This window comes from Lipotes vexillifer, unplaced genomic scaffold (genome assembly GCF_000442215.2).
Source record: "Lipotes vexillifer unplaced genomic scaffold, Lipotes_vexillifer_v1.1 scaffold491, whole genome shotgun sequence".
Taxonomy (NCBI): domain Eukaryota; kingdom Metazoa; phylum Chordata; class Mammalia; order Artiodactyla; family Lipotidae; genus Lipotes; species Lipotes vexillifer.
The window spans coordinates 1,594,192-1,614,985 of record NW_006770548.1 but is presented as its reverse complement, the minus strand read 5'-3'; the positions used below and the strand labels follow the sequence as shown (position 1 = coordinate 1,614,985).

The 20,794-nt window shown below is 44.4% G+C and overlaps 1 protein-coding gene across 3 annotated transcripts in view; it reads right to left on the bottom strand.

The window, feature by feature from the left end:
* The window catches only part of DAG1 (dystroglycan 1), a 64,851-nt gene that overhangs the window by 8,441 nt on the left and 35,616 nt on the right, over positions 1 to 20,794 (bottom strand). For all 3 annotated transcript variants that reach the window (XM_007446208.1, XM_007446207.1, XM_007446209.1), the window contains exon 2: positions 10,457 to 10,853. In XM_007446208.1, the coding sequence (XP_007446270.1) occupies positions 10,457 to 10,741 (285 nt within the window). In that variant the 5' untranslated portion in view covers positions 10,742 to 10,853. The remainder of the gene's footprint in view (positions 1 to 10,456; positions 10,854 to 20,794) is intronic.

Genomic DNA, 20,794 nt, shown 5'->3' with positions numbered 1-20,794 from the left:
GCAGGAATGGATCCAGGGCGTGTCCAGGCTCCACTCCCTCATCCTCTTTCCCAAATGGCCTTGGCCCCAGCACACACTGAGGCTTTGTCTCCCTGTTCATACCCCAAAGCAGAAACTCAAAGCATCAAAGGGAAGTGGAGAGGCCACAGGAAGAGGAAGCCAGGACCCTAGAGGGGAACACGGCCAAGGATGGGGACCCTCAGGGACTTGCTTATCTGTTAAGACCTGTTTGCTAAGAATGGATGAAAACGTTGAGGGGCATAGAGGGCAGGGAGAACTTGCTGCAGGTGACAGCCCAAAGCCAGTACTCACATCCTCTAAGTCTAAAAGAGATGTGCTTGATCCTGGCATATCTGCACATGAGATTCCGACTTTCCTTGGAATCCTTAATTTACTCATATAGAAATTTCTGTCCTAGCTGTACTGTAACCACCCACAACTGACCCTCTAAGGGCTGCCAGGCTAGGAATGGCAGGCAAGAAGCAGGAATCAGAGCTCTGTGTGAAATGCTCATAACACCAGCACATGTATTTGGAGTGACAGGCTGTCCCCAGCCATGGAACTCCCCCAGGGTTTCAAGTCACCCCCAGGTTTTCAAGTCACCCTCCATCATTAAAATACCAATACTCCCTTGCTGACCTTATAAAGCAGCCATCTTGGAAAGGAGACTTCAGGCAATGGGAACACCTACAGGAGGCAGAAACTGCAGGAGGAAGCCTGATTTGAGATCATGGGCTCTAGATCACAGGCCACTCACAAAGAGCCAGAAATCTTTCCAGTTTCAGCAACCCTCAGAGAGAACATGCTTCTGAGATAGAAGGCAAGCCCAGCACTGAGGAAAATAAGATCTTGAACAGCCACACACCCAATTTTAGAAATCTTGATCCATAAAGTACACCCAAAAACATTAAGAATCAAAACCACAAAACCTGGGCAGACACATAAGGAGTTCTGAAGACTACCTGCCCAGCAATGCCCACAAATAATCACCATGACCAATGACTGGGGAACTGCCAAACGTGAAGGTTTTGGTCACTCCTCAGTCTATACTAGCAGATGACTAGTAACTGGCTATTCAGTTCTCAGACATTCTCTTCAACTTCTCCGCTGGAGCCTTCTCTTGCACAGTAGACTGTCAAACACTTGGTCTGATAAAGATACAGCACCTGTGCTAAACACCATGCAACGCAAGTAGAGTCTCTCACCCCAAATCAGTATAACATAGCTGGAGAAAGAACAAATCGGCAGAGGAGCTTATATTACTTAGTCCCTCATCAAAGAGCAGATTTCTGCCCATCAAAACTGAGGAGCTGGACTCTCACTAGGGCTTAATTAACTATATGACCACTGGTTTCTAAAACCAAGAAAACCTAAGCTTTATCATTCATGGGTGGTATCTTACCCATGCAGGAGTTATGGGACTTAGAAATGACAAAAGTTCCAGAAAGATGGATGAGCACTTTCATATCCTTGTCACTTGGGTGAGCTGATGCTGGCCAGCAAAGAGGGATCTTAGGAATCAAGTATAATCAAGAAACTGCATTTGGGGCTTCCCTGGTGGTGCAGTGGTTGGGAGTCCGCCTGCCGATGCAGGGGACATGGATCTGTGCCCCGGTCCGGGGGGATCCCACGTGCCGCGGAGCGGCTGGGCCCATGAGCCATGGCCGCTGAGCCTGCACGTCCGGAGCCTGTGCTCCGCGGCGGGAGAGGCCACAGCAGTGAGAGGCCCGCATACCACCAAAAAAAAAAAGAAACTGCATTTGGTGAGAATTCCCCCACACTACAAACCTTTTGGAGGGTCCTTTGAGCCTCAGTGGTGGCACCTTCCAACCAACACCTCAAGACAGGACAGCCCCAGGGGTTCAGGCTGGGCCCTTCCTTGAATCCCCAACAGATGTGCCAGAGGGTCTTCTCACTGGTCCATTTCACAGTGGCACAAACTGCTGCCCTGTGACACCCCACTGCTTGGGCCCCTTAGCAGCCTGCCCTGGCAAAGTCCCTGCCTTCCCTCAGACCTGGCCACTGGCTCCTGGACCCTTCAGCCCCTCACCCCTCACCCGAGCTGCGGAGCTGAGCCAACCCGCAGCCGTCTATGGCTGGATACCATAGGCAACACCCTGGAGGCACTCACACATGAGGTGATCAAGGCCTCCTTGGGGCAGGCCGACTGTGTGGTGGGCTCCTTTGCTCAGGGGGACAGGAAATAGTCTCTCTGATGGAGTCAGCTTCCAGTCACGTTTCAGAGGCCCCCACGGTGCTGACTCACATTCAGGGTGATCCTGTGTCTGTGCCATGGACTATGACAATGAGACTAATCTGTGGCCAAGCTCACCTTCCGCAAATGATGCACGTGGGCAGTCACATGGCTGGGCTGTGGGGAGATGGCACATGTCAACACGAAGAGCCTCTGGCTTGAGGTCAAAGGCCAAGACTTTGCCCCCACAGAAGGTGAGGAACCAGAGTAGAACCAGGGTAGACATACTTTGCTTTACCGAGTAGAGCAGAGCCACACCCATGAGAGACAATCATTGGTTCTGCTGCTTGACATTCAAACCTCAAACCAGAATATGGCTGTTGCCACAAAGGCCAAGGCCACAGGATCACATGTTGAACACAACTTGTCCAGCCCAGTCAGTGCCCCTCTGGTCTGAATTATGAAGCATTTTATCTGATGCTAACTGTTCTCATCTGAAAACAAAAATTAATCATTTTCCCCCCAAAGTAAGGGACAGCTTAGCATGGTTATAGCCACTAATAAAATTCTCAGAATCAGTCCCTCAATCCCAAGCCCTGACATCAACTATTTTTACTTCGTCATGTTTTCAGTCCTTGTCAGTAATTTTTTTTCTAAAACACAGAAGCCTATATATTCAATAATAAGTATTTGAGCTGATATGTCTGGGCAAATGCCATTCTGACAACCCACCCCCAAGGATGCCTTCCTTCGCCAACCCACATTTCCCAGTGTGCTCTGTTCACAAGGGATCAATTCAGAGCCAGGGAACACCCACTTGAGGCAGGAAGAAACTGCAGTTCATCTCACGCAGGCGGGGTTGCCACAAAGCTCGCAAGCATCCAAAGAAATACTCCTTTCATGAGCTCCCCTTCCTGGCCAAAAAGAGTACCCATTGTTCTCATGGGAACAATTGGGGGCCTATGCCAGCAGATGAGAGCACAGTCCCAGGAAGGGCTGCTCCCAGTCTGCCAACATCTTGGGCTGAGAGAAATTCCACATTGTCTCCAGACAAGGAGGCTAAAGGGAAGCAGGGATGAAAAGCCATCCTCATGGGCACTACCAAAATGAGACATCTGAGGGGGCTCTAGAGGGGCAGCCCAATCATTTCATGAGGTACAAAGACTTCTCTCCTGACCACCCCAGAGAGGAGGAGTTAGAACATCTCCAACCATATAATCACCTTCCTCAGCCAGTCCTACACTCAACTCAAGTCAGAGGAGAGGCACCCTTAGGGAGCCAGCGCCAATCCTGAGGGAAGTCAGGGGGTAACTTATACTATGGCCAACTTGGGACGGCTTAGGATCTGCCCAGCAAAGGCAAAGCTGGCTTCTGTGGGACCTATACCTATAGACCCTGATGAAGAGAGAGGGTGTTCTAAGACCTAAGACTGCTGTGAGAGCAAAGAATAGTCGAGACCTGGGATGAGCTTTGCATACAGGCATCTAGTCTGGTCCAAGGGAGCATACACCAGGACCATCTCCTTTAGGGTGTCCTGAGGCCACAGGAGAAAAGAAGAGAGACCCAAGGCACAGGTCTTTCAGGAAGGTCATGCTGGCCACAAAGGTCTGGAGGTAGCCCATAGACCCTTCTTACATCATCAGATCAATGGAGTCCATTTGGGAGTTAAAATGGGGTCAGTAATAGCAAATTGATTCTTGAGGTAGAGCTAGAGAACAGCAGGGAAGTAATAGGTGCTGGGTGGGATGAGACTGGACAAGGGCTGTTTGGACATGAAAGAGTCTCAGATGTGGGGCAGAGCAAAGGATCCAGGACCTCAGGGTTAATCCTCCAGGCAGGTATGTCCCCTTCTTCTTTCTCCTGACCTGCTTCCTTGAAGCCTGGTGTATAAAATATAGGGAAGTGCTTGTTTTAGGAGTTGATATTACCCAATGGGCATACCTAGCTGATGCCAAGCAGCACTTCCTCTGTCACTGTGATTCCCAAAGTTGCCACAATCTCCTGAAATACCACAACCATCAGCCCACACAGGTCCAACAAGGCTTGGCAGGTAGCCAGTGCAGCTCACTTAGCATAAGACTTAATTTTCTACCCCTTCTATAGATTGTTACATGGTCTGTTACAAACACTGAATTATTCTATCACCAACCCCCATGCACATCTCCTGAGCCGTCAGCAAGTATGACAACCACACCATCTAATCTTATCAGGTCTCAGGACAGACCATGTTCTGCCTATGAGACCTCATTAGGCAATTCGGCTAATTGACTGGAAGGCCAACCCTTACCTGGGAACCCCACATGAGGCTTAGGCAAGCTTAGTCTTTTACTGCCCTGACATAGGCTGGCATTTCTTCCTACAAACAGGCAGGTAGGCTTTTTTTCTTTTTTTAATAAATTTATTTTATTTATCTATTTTTGGCTGTGTTGGGTCTTCGTTGCTGTGTGCGGGCTTTCTGTAGTTGTGGGGAGTGGGGGCTACTCTTCGTTGAGGCGCACGGGCTTCTCATTGAGGTGGCTTCTCTTGTTGCAGAGCACAGGCTCTAGGCGCACAGGCTTCAGTAGCTGTGGCATGAGGGCTCAGTAGTTGTGGCTCGTGGGCTCTAGAGCACAGGCTCAGTAGTTGCAGCACATGGGCTTAGTTGCTCCAGGGCATGTATGATCTTCCCGGACCAGGGATCGAACCCGTGCCCCCTGCATTGGCAGGTGGATTCTTAACCACTGCACCACCAGGGAAGTCCCTGGCAGGTAGGCTTTGACAATCCAAAGCAGATTTGCAGGTACTGAGGGGGTTCTCCTTCCCTCTGCCAGCCCAAAAACATTTGAAGGCCTACTATGGGACTGGAATCAAACATGCAGACTAACAAGAATTTCAAGTACAAAAATTTGCTAAGAAGATAACACAGGGTTTTGTGAGAAATCTGCCTTCATCAGGGTGGAGGGAAAGGGCTCCAATGCTGAAACTAAGCCTGAAAGAGGTGGCTGTACCCATGCTGACAGAAGAAAAAAAGAGCCAGCAGCCTGGGGCAGGCCCTGAGCTTGGCATATCTGTGGGGCAGAAAGAGGCTAGTGTGGCTGGGACAAGGTATGCAAAGGGAAAGGGGAGAGAGAAGAGGCCAGAGGCCAGATCAAACAGGGCTTAATCCTAAGGGCAGGGGGGTAGGGGAGGCCTGTTTTTAGCAGATGTAAGCTTTACAAAGATAAAGATGTCTCTTGACTTAGTATGGAGAACAGACTAAGGGGTTAAGAACAGAGGCAGGGCGCCTGGGAAGAGGTGAGCGAGTGGTAGTTTGGATGACAGTAATAGTGATGGATATGATTTGGAGGTCACCCCAACAAAGGCTCCTTGGGACAAAGATCTGAAATATTCCTCACACACACAAGAATATTGGGCAGCCTTTAAAAGTTACATTCCCAAAGAATACTTAATAACCAAGGAAAAAAACTCAAACTACAGTGAATGAAAAAAAAGGTTAAAATATAGATTCAGCATGATTTCAGGTCTGTCTAAAATGTCTGTGTGTGTATGTGACACGGACAACTCTTGAACACAGAAAATGATGGAGGAGTATGCTAGTGGTAGGAACCACAGGAGATTTTCTTTCTCCCTTTTCCTACAATGTACATTTATACATCATTATTATAATGGGGGGGGAAAAAACAACTCCTTTAATGTAAAGACTTTTCAATCCTGTTTTACACACAGGGAAAAACAAAGCTCCAGGAAGGAAGTCAGGCTTTCTGATCTGATTCCCACCCCACACAACCCTGATGTCAAGACTGTTCAGGATGAAGAATCACACATTTTCACCTGTTTTTCTACAGGCTAATCATCTACTAAATGGTGTGCTTTCCACAGATAGATATGCTCAGATAAAATCCTGTTTTCCTAGTAAAATCTCTTTGCTCCCCCAGTGAATAAGCCTGTTAAATGTCCCTCTGCCAGATACAGCAAATACTCAGCTCACTGTATCGACTCAAGGCACCTTTGGTCAAGACTAATCCATGTACAACATTCCAGTGGCCACTGGAACAAGGGTAATCACTACAGGGTTTGGATATTCAGAAGATGAAATTTGATGCTGGGTAAGAAATGTACCTCCAAAAACGCCATTTTTCATCTAATAAACTAGAAACTGGCTTACTGGGGTTTTTTGAAGATTACATGGAAATCTTTCTCAAAGACTCTACAAACTAGAAAGAGCTCCATGGAACTGAGACAGGATCTTCGGAAGTATGACCACCTCTGAGAACACAAGGCCACCCTAAGAACAAGCCATGAGCTAAAGAGAGGGGGTCAAAAAGGAAAACGAAGAGAACACAAGGAGGGTCAGGCAAGGAGTGGGTCTGCCCAGATTCAAGGGAAAGGGGTATAGACACACTTCTCAATGAGAAGAGTGGCATGGAATTTGTGACCATTTCTAATCTAGATGCCTGGGGTTTATGGGTCAGAGAGAGGCAAGTTGGTAAAGACTCATCGGAGCCTGGGTGTGCTTTGACCAATGGAGTACAAAGGAAGTGTCACTGTGCGAGTTTCCAAGCCCAGGCCTTAAGAGATTGGCAGCTTCCACTTCCTGTATCTTGGAATACTCAATCTTGGAACCCAGCTATTGTACTGTGACGAAATCCAGGTATCTGTGGAAAGGTCTACATGGAGAGAAACCAAGGACCTTGATCAGCAGTCCCAGGAAAGCTCCTGCCAACAGGCAGAACCAACTTGCCAGCCATGAATGAGCCACCTTGGAAGTAGATCCTCCAGGCCCAGGTGAGCCACTCTAGCTAGTGCCATGTGCAGCAGAGATGAGATTCCCAGATGAGCTCTAAATCCCTGAATTCTTGGCCACAAAATTGTGAGCAAAACAAATTGGCCGTTTCAAACCACTATGTTCTTATGCTTTAAACATACCAATAAATAGCCAGAACACTATGTGTATGTAGAAATCTAAGTGCAAAACAGATATTAAAAACTACCATAACAGGGCTTCCCTGGTGGCGCAGTGGTTGAGAGTCCCCCTGCCGATGCAGGGGACACGGGTTTGTGCCCCGGTCCGGGAAGATCCCACATGCCGCAGAGCGGCTAGACCAGTGAGCCATGGCCACTGAGCCTGCGTGTCCGGAGCCTGTGCTCCGCAACGGGAGAGGCCACAGCAGTGAGAGGCCCACATACCACACACACACACAAAATCTAGAAACGATAAATGCTGGAGAGGGTGTGGAGAAAACGGAACCCTCTTGCACTGTTGGTGGGAATGTAAATTGATACAGCCACCGTGGAGAACAGTATGGAGGTTCCTTAAAAAACTACAAATAGAACTACCATATGACACAGCAATCCCACTACCGGGCATATACCCTGAGAAAACCATAATTCAAAAAGAGTCATGTAGGGCTTCCCTGGTGGCACAGTGGTTGAGAGTCCGCCTGCCGATGCAGGGGACGCGGGTTTGTGCCCCGGTCCGGGAAGATCCCACATGCTGCGGAGCGGCTGGGCCCATGAGCCATGGCCGCTGAGCCTGCGCATCCGGAGCCTGTGCTCCGCAACGGGAGAGGCCACAACAGTGAGAGGCCCGCGTACTGGAAAAAAAAAAAAAAAAAGAGTCATGTACCAAAATGTTCATTGCAGCTCTATTTACAATAGCCTGGAGATGGAAACAACCTAAGTGTCCATCATCGGATGAATGGATAAAGAAGATGTGGCACATATATACAATATATATACAATATGTGGCACATATATACAATATATATACAATATGTATATATACAATATGTATATATATATACAATATATACAATATGGAATATTACTCAGCCATAAAAAGAAACGAAATTGAGCTATTTGTAATGAGGTGGATAGACCTAGAGTCTGTCATACAGAGTGAAGTAAGTCAGAAAGAGAGAGACAAATACCGTATGCTAACACATATATATGGAATTTAAGAAAAAAAATGTCATGAAGAACCTAGGGGTGAAACAGGAATAAAGACACAGACTTACTAGAGAATGGACTTGAGGATATGGGGAGGGGGAAGGGTAAACTGTGACAAAGCGAGAGAGAGGCATGGACATATATACACTACCAAACGTAAGGTAGATAGCTAGTGGGAAGCAGCCGCATAGCACAGGGAGATCAGCTCGGTGCTTTGTGACCACCTGGAGGGGTGGGATAGGGAGGGTGGGAGGGAGGGAGACGCAAGAGGGAAGAGATATGGGAACATATGTATATATATAACTGATTCATTTTGTTGTAAAGCAGAAACTAACACACCACTGTAAAGCAATTATACTCCAATAAAGATGTTAAAAAAAAACTACCATAACAAAGTACAGACCTTGGAATATTTTTAATTCATATTCAAGCCACACCTCTGGGGAAAGAATGCTGTAGGCCAAGGGTTAGAAAACTATGGCCATGAGGACTTCCCTGGTGGTACAGTGGTTAAGAATCTGCCTGCCAATGCAGGGGGCACGGGTTCGAGCCCTGGTCCGGGAAGATCCCACATGCTGTAGAGCAACTAAGCCCGTGTACCACAACTACTGAGCCTGTGCTCTAGAGCCCACAAGCCACAACTACTGAAGCCCGAGCGCCTAGAGCCCGTGCTCCGCAACAAGAAGCCCACACACCACAACGACGAGTAGCCCCCGCTCGCCGCAACTAGAGAAAGCCTGCGCTCAGCAACGAAGACCCAATGCAGCCAAAAGTAAATAAATAAAATAAAATAAAATAAATTTACTAAAAAAAAAAGAAAACTGTGGCCATGGGACTTCCCCAGTGGTCCAGTGGTAAAGAATCTGTCTTCCAATGCAGGGGACGCGGGTTCGATCTGGGCTGCCACCCGTCTTTGTACAGCCCATGAGCTAAACATGTTTTTTGCAATTTTTAAATGAGTGAGGGGAAAAAAAAAAATCAAAAGAAGATATAGTATTTCTTGACATGTGAAAATCACATGAAATTAAAATTTCAGTTTCAGTAAAGTTTTTTAAAAGTAAAGTTTTATTGGGGGCTTCCCTGGTGGCACAGTAGTTAAGAATCCGCCTGCCAATGCAGGAGACACAGGTTCCAGCCCTGGCCCGGGAAGATACCACATGCTATGGAACAACTAAGCCTGTGCTACTGCGCTCTAGAACCCACAAGCCACAACTACTGAGCCCGTGTGCCACAACTACCGAAGCCCATGCGCCTAAACAAGAGAAGCCACAGCAATAAGCCCACACACCACAACGAAGAGTAGCCCTGATCGCCGCAAATAGAGAAAAGCCCGTGTGCAGCAACAAAGACCCAATGCAGCCAAAAATAAATTAAATAAATAAATAAATTTATTTTTAAAAAAGTTTTATTGGAACAGAGCCATGTCCATTCGCTTGCATATTGTCTATGGCTACTTTCATACTACACTGGCAAAGTTGAGGAGTTGCAACAGAAACCATATGGCCAGCAAAGCCAAAAAAATACTATCTGGCTTTTTTAAGAAAAGGTGTGCTGACATCTGCTCTAGGAGATGTTCATAGCTTGAGGAGTACACCCCACCCACCCACATGGCTCCCATGCAAACTCAATCAGGAAGTAGGGGAAATTCCAAGGTCCCACAACCCCAGACAAATGGATGGTACTTCTTCCCACAAAAGCTTCCTGTTTCAACTAATTTCCACCCTGGGTTGGACAAGACACTCTTCAGTTACAAAGATCTCAGATCCCCTTGTTTTCTGGGTTGCCTCCCCAAAAGGAGATGAGGCGAGGCTGAAATTTAAGTACTAATTTTGGTTCTTAAGTGACCAAATACATTAGTAAACATAGAACACCAAAGCAAAGCAAAACTCCAATATTTACTTATACCTTATTTTTAAAAAATAGGTTCAAAGCATTTAAAAGTTCCATATTTCTTGGGTTTAATCCCATGGTTAATGAAAGCAGACCATTTCCTATACACAGGCCCTTCCATCAAATCCCTAACTTGATCACCAAAAGATCTTCCAGAGTACATATGTAAAAGCTTTTTAATGGTGACACCCTCAAAATGGGAGCAAGAATAAAGGTTTAGGATGCTATTCTGAGATATATGGGGACCCTCTAGTGAACGTCAGTGGCTGTTCCTCTCTTAAGGAACATTTAGCAGGTCCTGGAAGAACGGAGCTCAGAATTCCTGGAAAATTGAAAAACTAAACCTAAACTAAAAAACTAAAAAAACCTAAAATTAACACTAAAATCAAAACTAAAATGGAAGATGAGAATTATTCCTCATTTACAGTTTATATCCAGTCTCACCTTGATGACTTCTCCATTGGAGGCAATTAAATCTGTTGGAATGGTCACTCGAAATGAGCGTCCGACGACAGCGGTGCCATCAGGAAGGCCAACCACCGTGGGAACAGCCTCATGGAGGTCTGAGAGTACTGAGTGCATGGACGCCTCAAGCTGGTTCTCCCAGTCCCTGATGGCCTCCGAAGGCTCACTGGGCCAGCGGGACTGAGTCACAGCCACAGATAGCAGAAGGAGAAAGGTCCTCCCCCAGAGGGGGAGCAGCAGCGAGAGGGCCACAGACATCCTCATTCCGGGCTCAAGTCTGCTCAAGCAGATAGTCTAAGAAAGGAAGCAAGTGACGTGGTCCCAGAACTGGGTCCTCAGCCTCTCCACACCTGCTCCATCCCAGAGCACCCAAAGCCTGAAAAAGAAGAAGAGTAGACTCAGACTTCAGCAACTTCCATGATTTCAAAGTTGAGCACAGGCAGTTACTACCCCCTAAGTGTTCCTGCCAAAAATATCTACTCTGAGTTGGATCAAGTCTCACCCTGCACTGTCCAGTACAGAGCCACCAGCTACATGTGGCTACTGAACACTGGAAATGTGGCTGGTCCATTAAGTACAAAGCACACCGTGGATTCTGAAAACTAAGTATAAAAAAGGAATGTTGGGGACTTCCCTAGTGGTCCAGTGGGTAAGACTCTGTGCTCCCAATGCAGGGGGCCAGGGTTCGATCCCTGGTCGGGGAACTAGATCCTGCATGCGTGCCATAACTAAGAGTCTGCATGCCGCAACTAAGAAGTCTGTAGGCTGCAACTAAGACCTGGCATAGCCTAAATAAATAAATTAAATATTAATAAATAGTACATAATAAAAATATTAAATATATTATTAAAATTAATTCCACCTACTTGTTTTTATTTCATGTGACTACTGGAAAATATTAAATGACATATGTGGATCACATTATATTTCTGTTGGGTAGTGCTGCTCTAGAACTAACTTCTAGTTCATAGGAAACACAGGGCCATGAAGATACAATCAGACAAATCTAGAATGTGGGACCTTCTACAAGATAACTGGTCTGGTCTTTCCAAATCTGATGCCTCTAAATACAAGGGGACTATTCTAGATTTAAAGACTGCAACCAGATGCAGTGTGTACATCTTGACTGGACCCTGGATTTACTTTTTTTTTTAATTTATTTTTTATTGAAGTATAGTTGAATTACAATGTTGTGCTAATTACTGTTGTACAGCAAAGTGACTCAGTTATACATATATGTACATTCTTTTCCATATTCTTTTTCATTATGGTTTATCACAGGATACTGAATATAGTTACCTGTGCTATACAGTAGGGCCTTGTTTATCCATTCTATATGTACCAGTTTGCATCTGCTAATTCCAAACTCCTAATCCAACCCTCTCTTACCCCGCACCCCCTTGGTAACCAGTCTATTCTCTATGTCCCTGATTCTATTTCTGTTTCATATATAGGTTCATTTGTGTTGGATTTACTTTAAAAACAAAAAACACACAAGACCAGCTCTCAAAGGGATAACTGAGGAATTGTGCATGTGGGCTGGAGATTAGATTTATTGTTAATTTTCTTAGGTGAGATGATGGTGGTGTGGCTCGATAACAGATTGTCCTCAATTTTGAAGTATTTAGGGATGAAGTATCAAAAATCTCTACAACTCACTTTGAAATGGTCCAAGGGGAAAAAAAGCCCACGTGCATGCATATATAGACAAAACAATGTGCCAAATATTACAATTAGTAAGTCTTAAAAAAATACTTTTGAAAAAAATTGAAAAGCCAAGTATTTGCACAGAGAAGTGTGGCAACCACCCACTTCTCACACCGCACATATTGCATATATTTGCAAACTCAGTGCTAGTGAACGAAACTTATTTGAACTCTCTTGCCCCCCACCCCCAACAGTGACTAAAACCCTGCACATTGTCCCCTCTCCCCCACACCAGCTTCAAGCAGCTCATGACCCTGCCCTAAGGCTGGCAGCCACACAGATGCACTGTGGGACTTTCTGGGTGCCCACAGGTGGCCACAGCCATCACAAGCAATTTCCCATTCTGGAAAATGATGAAGCCCTGCCCTGAGCCAAGCTGTTGAGGAGCCACGTGATATTTTTTGACCTGGGTAATGCAAAGTAAATAAAATTGCTGAAGAAAACAAGGCCACTGAAAAAGCGTACTCTAAAGTCAATGCAAATCCAAGCCAATGCCAAAAGGTTTTTTTTGCTATTGACTTCATTATTCCTGTTCTTATTTTGTTTTTGAACTAAAAGTCATGAGACAGAGACAAAACCCAAGAAAGTAAAACAATTTTGAGGGCTGGGAGTCCTATCCTACCAAACCAAGACTTATCACAAAGCTACTGTATTTAAGGCAGTGTCACAATCGGGGCAGAGTAGACACTGGACTGTGGAGCCAGAGGGAGAGCCCAAAACCTGCTTGCAAAGAAGCTGTTCAAAGGCACCAGGACAAGTGGCTATCTATGTAGAAAAAAACCAATTAGGTTCTTCTGTCACTTCTCCATCAAAAACAAGATAAATCCCAGGTGGCTTAGATACATAAATGTAAAAAGCAGAACTTTAAAATGTTTAGAATATAGCAGAATGTCAGAATAAGGCAGGATTTCATTTTTAAAAGATAACAAAAAACACAAAAAAGAAAAAGACCATTGGACTTTCACCTCTAGGAAGATGAAATAGATGTACTTCTTAGTTTCCCACTAAATACAAGGGAAAATCCTAGATATTATATATATAAAATAAACATGAGACTCTTAAACAGTCAAGAGAAGAAGGCAGAGCAGCTAGGGACCCCAGGATTCAAGGAATGACACAGCAGTGAGTTCCTTGGATTTTCTTTTGCCTCATGTATATCAGAATTGGGAGCTGAAGAAGCTGGCAACCCAGTAATGCCAACAGATGAAACAAAAAACGTCCTAACAAAAGTCTGCTCTCTTTATCCAAAGGAGCAAGAAGGGAGTAACCTAGCAAGACATAAAACATTTAGACAGTAACAGCTCTATTCTAGCAAAACACTGCAGAAAAAACTGTGGCCCCACTCCCACCCATGCCGACCACAAAGGCCAAGTGGGGAACCAAGACTTCCACCCTCATGAGGCTGTAACAAGGCACCCTAATATCTCCACTGGGGAGGGAGCTGGGACTTTCATCCTCACTGGCTAGTAACAATGCACCACCCTCTACCTCCAGCTCCTTGGTGTCAGTGGAAACCACATGGGGAACCTGGATTTCTATATTCCCACCGAAGCAATAAGAAGGAGCCTCTCTCCCCATCCCTGCTGGGATGGTGTCAGAGGAAGACTGGTGGAGAGTCAGAACTTTAACCATTGCTCAGCAGTCGCGAGGCCTAGGGAACTAGAACTCCCACCCTCAACCAGCAGTAACAAGGACTTCACCTGCCTTCAGGTGTCAACAAAGGCTGAGTGGGGAACCTGGGCTTCTACCTAAGCTTCCCAGTAATCAGGCAGTGCCTCCTCTACCCTTCCTCTGCCAGACAAGTGTCAAACAAAAGCCAGCTAAAACAGAAGCTAGAGTTTCAGAACAAAATACAAAAATGTTCAAGTTTCAATCAAAAATCACTCATCATGGGAATTCCCTGGCAGTCCAGCGGTTAGGACTTGGTGCTTTCACTGCCATAGGCCCAGGTTCAATCCCTGGGTCAAGGAATTAAGATCCTGCAAGCCATGCGGTACAGCTCCCCCCACCCAAAAAAAATGCTGAAAAATCACTCATCGTGCCAAGAACCAAGAAGATCCCAAACTGAATGAAAAAAAGATAATCAACAGATGACAACACCAAGATGAAAAAGATAGGTAGAAAGGAAAAGGATGGGAAAAGCTATATCATGCAAACAATTAAAAGAAAGCAAGAGGAACTGTATTTATATCAGATAAAGTAGACTGAAGAACAAAGAAAATTATCAAAGACAGAGAGGTACATTATATAATGATAAAAGGGTCAATCCATCAAGAATACTAATCCTAAATGTATATGCACCAAACAACAGAGTTGCAGAACCATGAGAAGCAAAAACTGATAGAACTGAAAGGAAAAATAAACAAATCAACAATTCTAGTTGGAAATGTCAACATCACTCTCTCAACAAATGATAGAACAACTAGAAAGAAAATCACCAAGGGTACAAAAGAACTAAAACATGCTATCAATCAATATGATTTAATCAACATTTATGGAGCACTCCACCTGACAACAGAACATATATTCTTTTCAAATGTCCACAGAACATATACCCTGAGAGATCACATCTAGGGCCATGAAAAAACTCTCAACAAATTTAAAGGAACTGAAATAATACTGAAATGTTCTCCAACCCCAATGGAATCAAATTAGAAATCAGTAACACAAGCATAGTAAGAAAATCTCCAAAGGCTTGAAAACTATACAATGTACTTCTAAATAATTCCTGTGTCAGAGAGGAAGCCTCAAGGGAAATAAAATGTTACACTGAACTAAATATACATTTGTGGGGTTATACTAAAATTTGTGGAACACAGCTAAAGCAGCTCTTAGGGGTGAATTTACAGCACTGAAACCACTAGAAAAAGAAGGAAAAGTATCAAACCAATAATCTATGCTCCCACATCAATAATCTCAGGAAAAAAAAAAAAAGAGCAAAATAAACCAAAAGCAAGCAGAAGGAAGGAAATAGTAAAGCACAGAAATCAATAAAATTGAAAACAACAGAAAAAACTCAATAAAAAAAAAAAACTGGTTCTTTGAAAAGATTAATAAAATTGACAAATCTCTATAAACAAATTACCAATATCAGGACTGAGACGGGATATCACTACAGATCCTGCAGACGTCAAAAAGGATAATAAGGAAATACTACCAAATAACTCACAGATTTTGATAATTCAAATGAAACAGACCAATTCCTCAAAATTTGTAATTTAAAAAATTTATAATTTAAAAACTCCCACAAAAAGAAATCTCTAGGCCCAGACAGCTTCACTAATAAATTCTACCAAATATTTAAAGAATTAACACCAATTCTACAAAGTCTTTTCCAGAAAGTAGAAGGAAGAAACACTTGCCTATTCATTTTATGAAGCTAACATTACCCTGACACCAACATCAAATACCAAAAAAAAAAACAGAAAAGAAAATGCAGATGAACAGACACAAAATTTTTAACAAAACATTAAGAAACAGAATTTAGCAATATATAAAAAGAATTATATACCATAACCACGTAGCACTTATTTCAGGGTGCAAGGCCAGTTCAATATTTGAAAATCAATCAACCATATTAACAGACTAAAGAACAAAAATCACATGATCATATTAATTAATGCAGAAAAAGTACCTAACAAAATTCAACACCCAGTCACGATAAACACTCTCAGAAACACAGGAACAGAGGACAACTTTCTCAATTTGATAAAGAGCATCTAATGGTGATAGACTGAATGCTTTCTCCTTAAGATCAGAAACAAGGCAAGGATGTCTGCTCTCACCACTGGTTTATTTTGGTTTTTTTTTTTTGGCTGCGTTGGGTCTTTGTTGCTGTCCATGGGCTTTCTCTAGTTGCGGTGAGGGGGGCTGCTCTTTGTTGCAGTGCACAGGCTTCTCATTGCGGTGGCTTCCCTTGCTGTGGAGCGCTGGCTATAGGCTTCAGTAATTGCAGCATGCAAGCTCAGTAACTGCAGCACAGTTGTGGCTTGCGGGCTCTAGAGAGCGGGCTCAGCAGTTGTGACACACGGGCTTAGCTGCTCCACAGCATGTGGGATCTTCCTGGACCAGGGATCTAACCCGTGTCCCCTGCATTGGCAGGTGGATTCTCAACCAGTGCACCACCAGGGAAGTCCCCTACCACTCTTATTTGACATAGTGCTGGAAGTTCTAGCCAGTGTAATAAGGCAAGAAAAGGAAACAAAAGGCATGTAGATGGTAAAGGAATAAATAAAACTGTAGGGACTTAAAAATAAAACCATGTGTCACAACTACTGAGCCCACGCTCCAGAGCCCGCGAGCCACAACTACTGGGCCCACATGCCACAACTACTGAAGCCCACGTGCTCTGGGGCCCTCATGACACAACTACTGAGCCTGTGTGCTGCAACTACTAAAGCCCACGCACCTAGAGCCCATGCTCCGCGACAAGAGAAGCCACCGCAATGAGAAGCCCGTGTACCGCAACAAAGAGTAGCCCCTGCTCTCCGCAACTAGAAAAAGCCCACACACAGCAACAAAGACCCAACACAGCCAAAAATAAATAAAGTTAAAAAAATAAAACTCTCCCTACTTGCAGATAACATAATTGTCTATGTAGAAAATCCCAAGGAATCCACAAAACAAACTCCTAGAACTAATAAGTAAGTTTGGCAAGGCCACAGGATATAAAACAAACATACAAAAATCAGTTGTAGGGCTTCCCTGGTGGCACAGTGGTTAAGAATCCTCCTGCCAATGCAGGGGACACGGGTTCAAGCCCTGGTCCAGGAAGATCCCACATGCCGCGGAACAACTAAGCCCATGCGCCACAACTACTGAGCCTGCGCTCTAGAGCCCACAAGTCACAACTGCTGAAGCCCGCATGCCTAGAGCCCGTGCTCAGCAACAAGAGAAGCCACCAAAATGAGAAGCCCACGCACCGCAACAAAGAGTAGCCCCCACTCGCCACAACTAGAGAAAGCTCACACGTAGCAAGAAGGACCAAACTCAGCCAATAAATAAATAATAAATAAATTTATTTTTTTTTAAAAATCAACTGTATTTCTTTTTTTTTTTTTTTGCGGCCTGAGGCATGGTGAGGATCTCCAGAACATCTTCAGCCCAACAATTCCACACTTTGACACTTCTCTCCAAATCCACCATGAATGCAAGATGCGTCTGAAGGAGGGTCACCAGATGCATGATACTAGACTGCTGGGCTTGACCAGATCACAGTACCCTAAAGAATGAGAGTAACACTTCACATGTTCAAAGAACTCTTCACACCTACTGCCATTGTTTCATTCTGCAAGTGTTTTTTTTTAATGAAATATAGTTGACTTACAATGTTGTGTTAATTTCTGCTGTACAACCAAGTTATTCAGTTACACATATATATATATTTTTTTTTGCGGTACGCGGGCCTCTCACTGTTGTGGCCTCTCCCGTTGTGGAGCACAGGCTCCGGACGCGCAGGCTCAGTGGCCGTGGCTCACAGGCCTAGCCGCTCCGCGGCATGTGGGATCTTCCCGGACCGGGACACTCGTGTCCCCTGCATCGGCAGGCAGACTCTCAACCACTGCGCCACCAGGGAAGCCCCTCAACTGTATTTCTGTATGCTAGAAATGAACATGCAGACACCAAATTTAAAAGATAATACCATTTAAATTGCTTTAAAAATGAAATATCTAGGTGTAAATCTAACAAAACATGTACAGAATTTGTATGCTGAAAACCATACAACACTGGTGAAAGAAATCAAAGATCTAAACAAATGGAAAGACATACTGTGTTAATGGATTGGAAAGCTCAACACAGTAAAGATGTCAATTCTCCCCAAATTGATATACAGGTTTGTAATAGGCTAAATAATGGCCGCCCAAAGATATCAGGTCATAATCCCTAAAATGTGCAAATGTACTTTACAAGGAAAGTCTTTGCAGGTGTGATTAAATTAAGAATCTTGACCTGGGGAGATGATTATAAATCCAATCACAATTCTCATTATAAGAGAGATGCAGAGAGAGATTATACACACACACCGATGGAGAAGGGGATGTGAAGCCTGAGGCACAGACTGGAGTGATGTGGCCATAAGCCAAGGAATGCCAAAGAATAGTGGCAGCCACCAGAAGCTAGAGGAGACAAGGAATAGATTCTTCTCCAGAGTCCACAAAAGGAGCACAGCTCTTGCTAACACCTTAATTTTAGACTTCTGATCTCCAGAACTATGAGAGAATAATTGTGTGTGTTATTCTAAGCCACTAAAGTTGTAGTAATTTTTTACAGCAGCCCTAGAAAACTAATTCAAGGTTTAACGTAATTCCTATCAAAATCCCAGTAAGAATTTTTGTATATATAGACAAGATTATTCTAAAATTTATATTAGGACTTCCCTGGTGGCACAGTGGTTAAGAATCTGTCTGCCAGTGCAGGGGACACAGGTTTGATCCCTGTCCAGGAAGACCCCACATGCCGCGGAGCAGCTAAGCCCGTGAGCCACAACTACTGAGCCCGCATGCCACAACTACTGAAGCCTGCGCACCTAGAGCCCGTGCTCTGCAACAAGAGAAGCCACCACAATGAGAAGCCGGCACACCACAACAAAGAGTAGCCCCCACTTGCCACAACTAAAGAAAGCCCGCGTGCAGCAATGAAGACCCAATGTAACCAAAATAATTAACTAATTAATTTAGAAAAATTTATATGGAAAGGCAAAGGAACTACAATAGCTGTGATGACTACCAAATGTAAAATAGATAGCTAGTGGGAAGCAGCTGCATAGCACAGGGAGATCACCTCAGTACTTTGTGACCACTTACAGGGGTGGGATAGGGAGGGTGGGAGGGGATATGGGGATGTGTGTATGCATGCAGCTGATTCACTTTGTTGTGCTGCAGAGGCTAATGCAGCATCGTGAAGCAATTATGCTCCAATAAAGATGTTAAAAATAAAATAAAATAAAATCGCTGTGATGAGAAAACAACTATTTTGATTTGCTGCCTAGGCATTTCCCAGAGTCTGGACACTGCAATAAGGATCTGAGCTTAAGATTCCCACCATAAATTCCCACTTTGCTTTTCCTGGGGCATCTTTTAAAATATCCACTTAGAGTTGAGCCCCTGAAAAATAAGGGACCTCTGCCCCGACCACCATGTAAGTAAAAGGTGCTCTCTATCTCCTGCTCGCTTGTGACCTGAGACAGATGACTGCGCTTCCCCTGGCTCACTGCCCACCCCCCTATTTCTGGGATCTGTAAGTAATAGACCTTGTGACTTTACTTCCTTTGTGTGGGTGGATTGGAACTGCACCTTCAATCAAAAGGACCCTATGGTTTTCACTTCCCCAAACTGGGAGCTCAGATGCTGAGGGAGCTACCTGCTGACCTCATGTGGATGGCTTGTGCCCCCCTCATTCAGCAGGTCATAATCTTCATATTCTTAAATTTAATACACCAGCTCCAGCTTCTCAACACAATAACAATTTTGAACAAGAATAATAAAGAGGAATTAGGGACTTCCCTGGTGGCACAGTGGTTAAGACTCCATGCTCCCAGTGCAGGGGGCCTGGGTTCAAGCCCTGGTCAGGGAACTATATCCCACATGCATGCCGCAACTAAGAGTTTGCAGGCCACAACTAAGGAGCTGGCAAGCCGCAACTAAGGAGCCCATAAGCTGCAACTAAGGAGCCTGCCTGCCACAACTAAGACCTGGCACAACCAAATAAATAAATTTTAAAAAATAAAAGAAGAATAAAGAGGAATTATTCTACCTAATATCGACTTAGAGAGCTAAGTAATCAAGACTGTATTGGTGGGGACTTCCCTGGTGGTCCAGTGCTAAAGAATCCACCTTCCAATGTGGGGGATATTCGTTCAATCCCTGGTTTGGGAACTAAGATCCCACATGCCGTGGGGCAACTAAGCCCACATGCCACAACTATTGAGCTCTCGTGCCTCAACGGGAGAGCCCACGTGCCGCAAACTACAGATCCCACGCGCTCTGGAGCCCATGTGCCCTGGAGCCCCCATGCCACAACTAGAGAGAAGCCCAAGTGCCACAACTAGAGAAACCTGAGCAGACCACGTGCTGTAACAAAAAGATCCTGCATGCCTCAACAAAGATCCTGTGTGCTGCAACTAAGACCCGACGAAGCCAAAAAAAAAATAAGGAAAATAAATATTTTTTAAAAAGAGACTGTATTGGTGGAGGCACAAACACATAAATCAATGGCACAGAATACAGAATCCAGAAATAGACCTAAACAAGAATGCTCAACTGATTTTTGACAAAGGTACAAAGCAATTAAATGGGGGAGAAACAAATGGTACAACAAATGGTACAACCATTTTCAACAAATGGTACAAACTAGATGTCCCTTCAACAGATGAATGGTTAAACTGTGGTACATCCATACACCATGGAATACTAGTGAGCAATAAAAAGGAATGAACTTTTGAATTGACACACTCAACAATTTGGACGAACCTCAAGGGAATTATGTGGTGTGAAAAATGTTAATCCCAAATGGTTACACAGTATATGATTTCATTTATATAGCATTAATTTTTAAATTAATTAATTAATTATTTTAAAATTTTGGCCACAGGGCTTCCCTGCTGGCACAGTG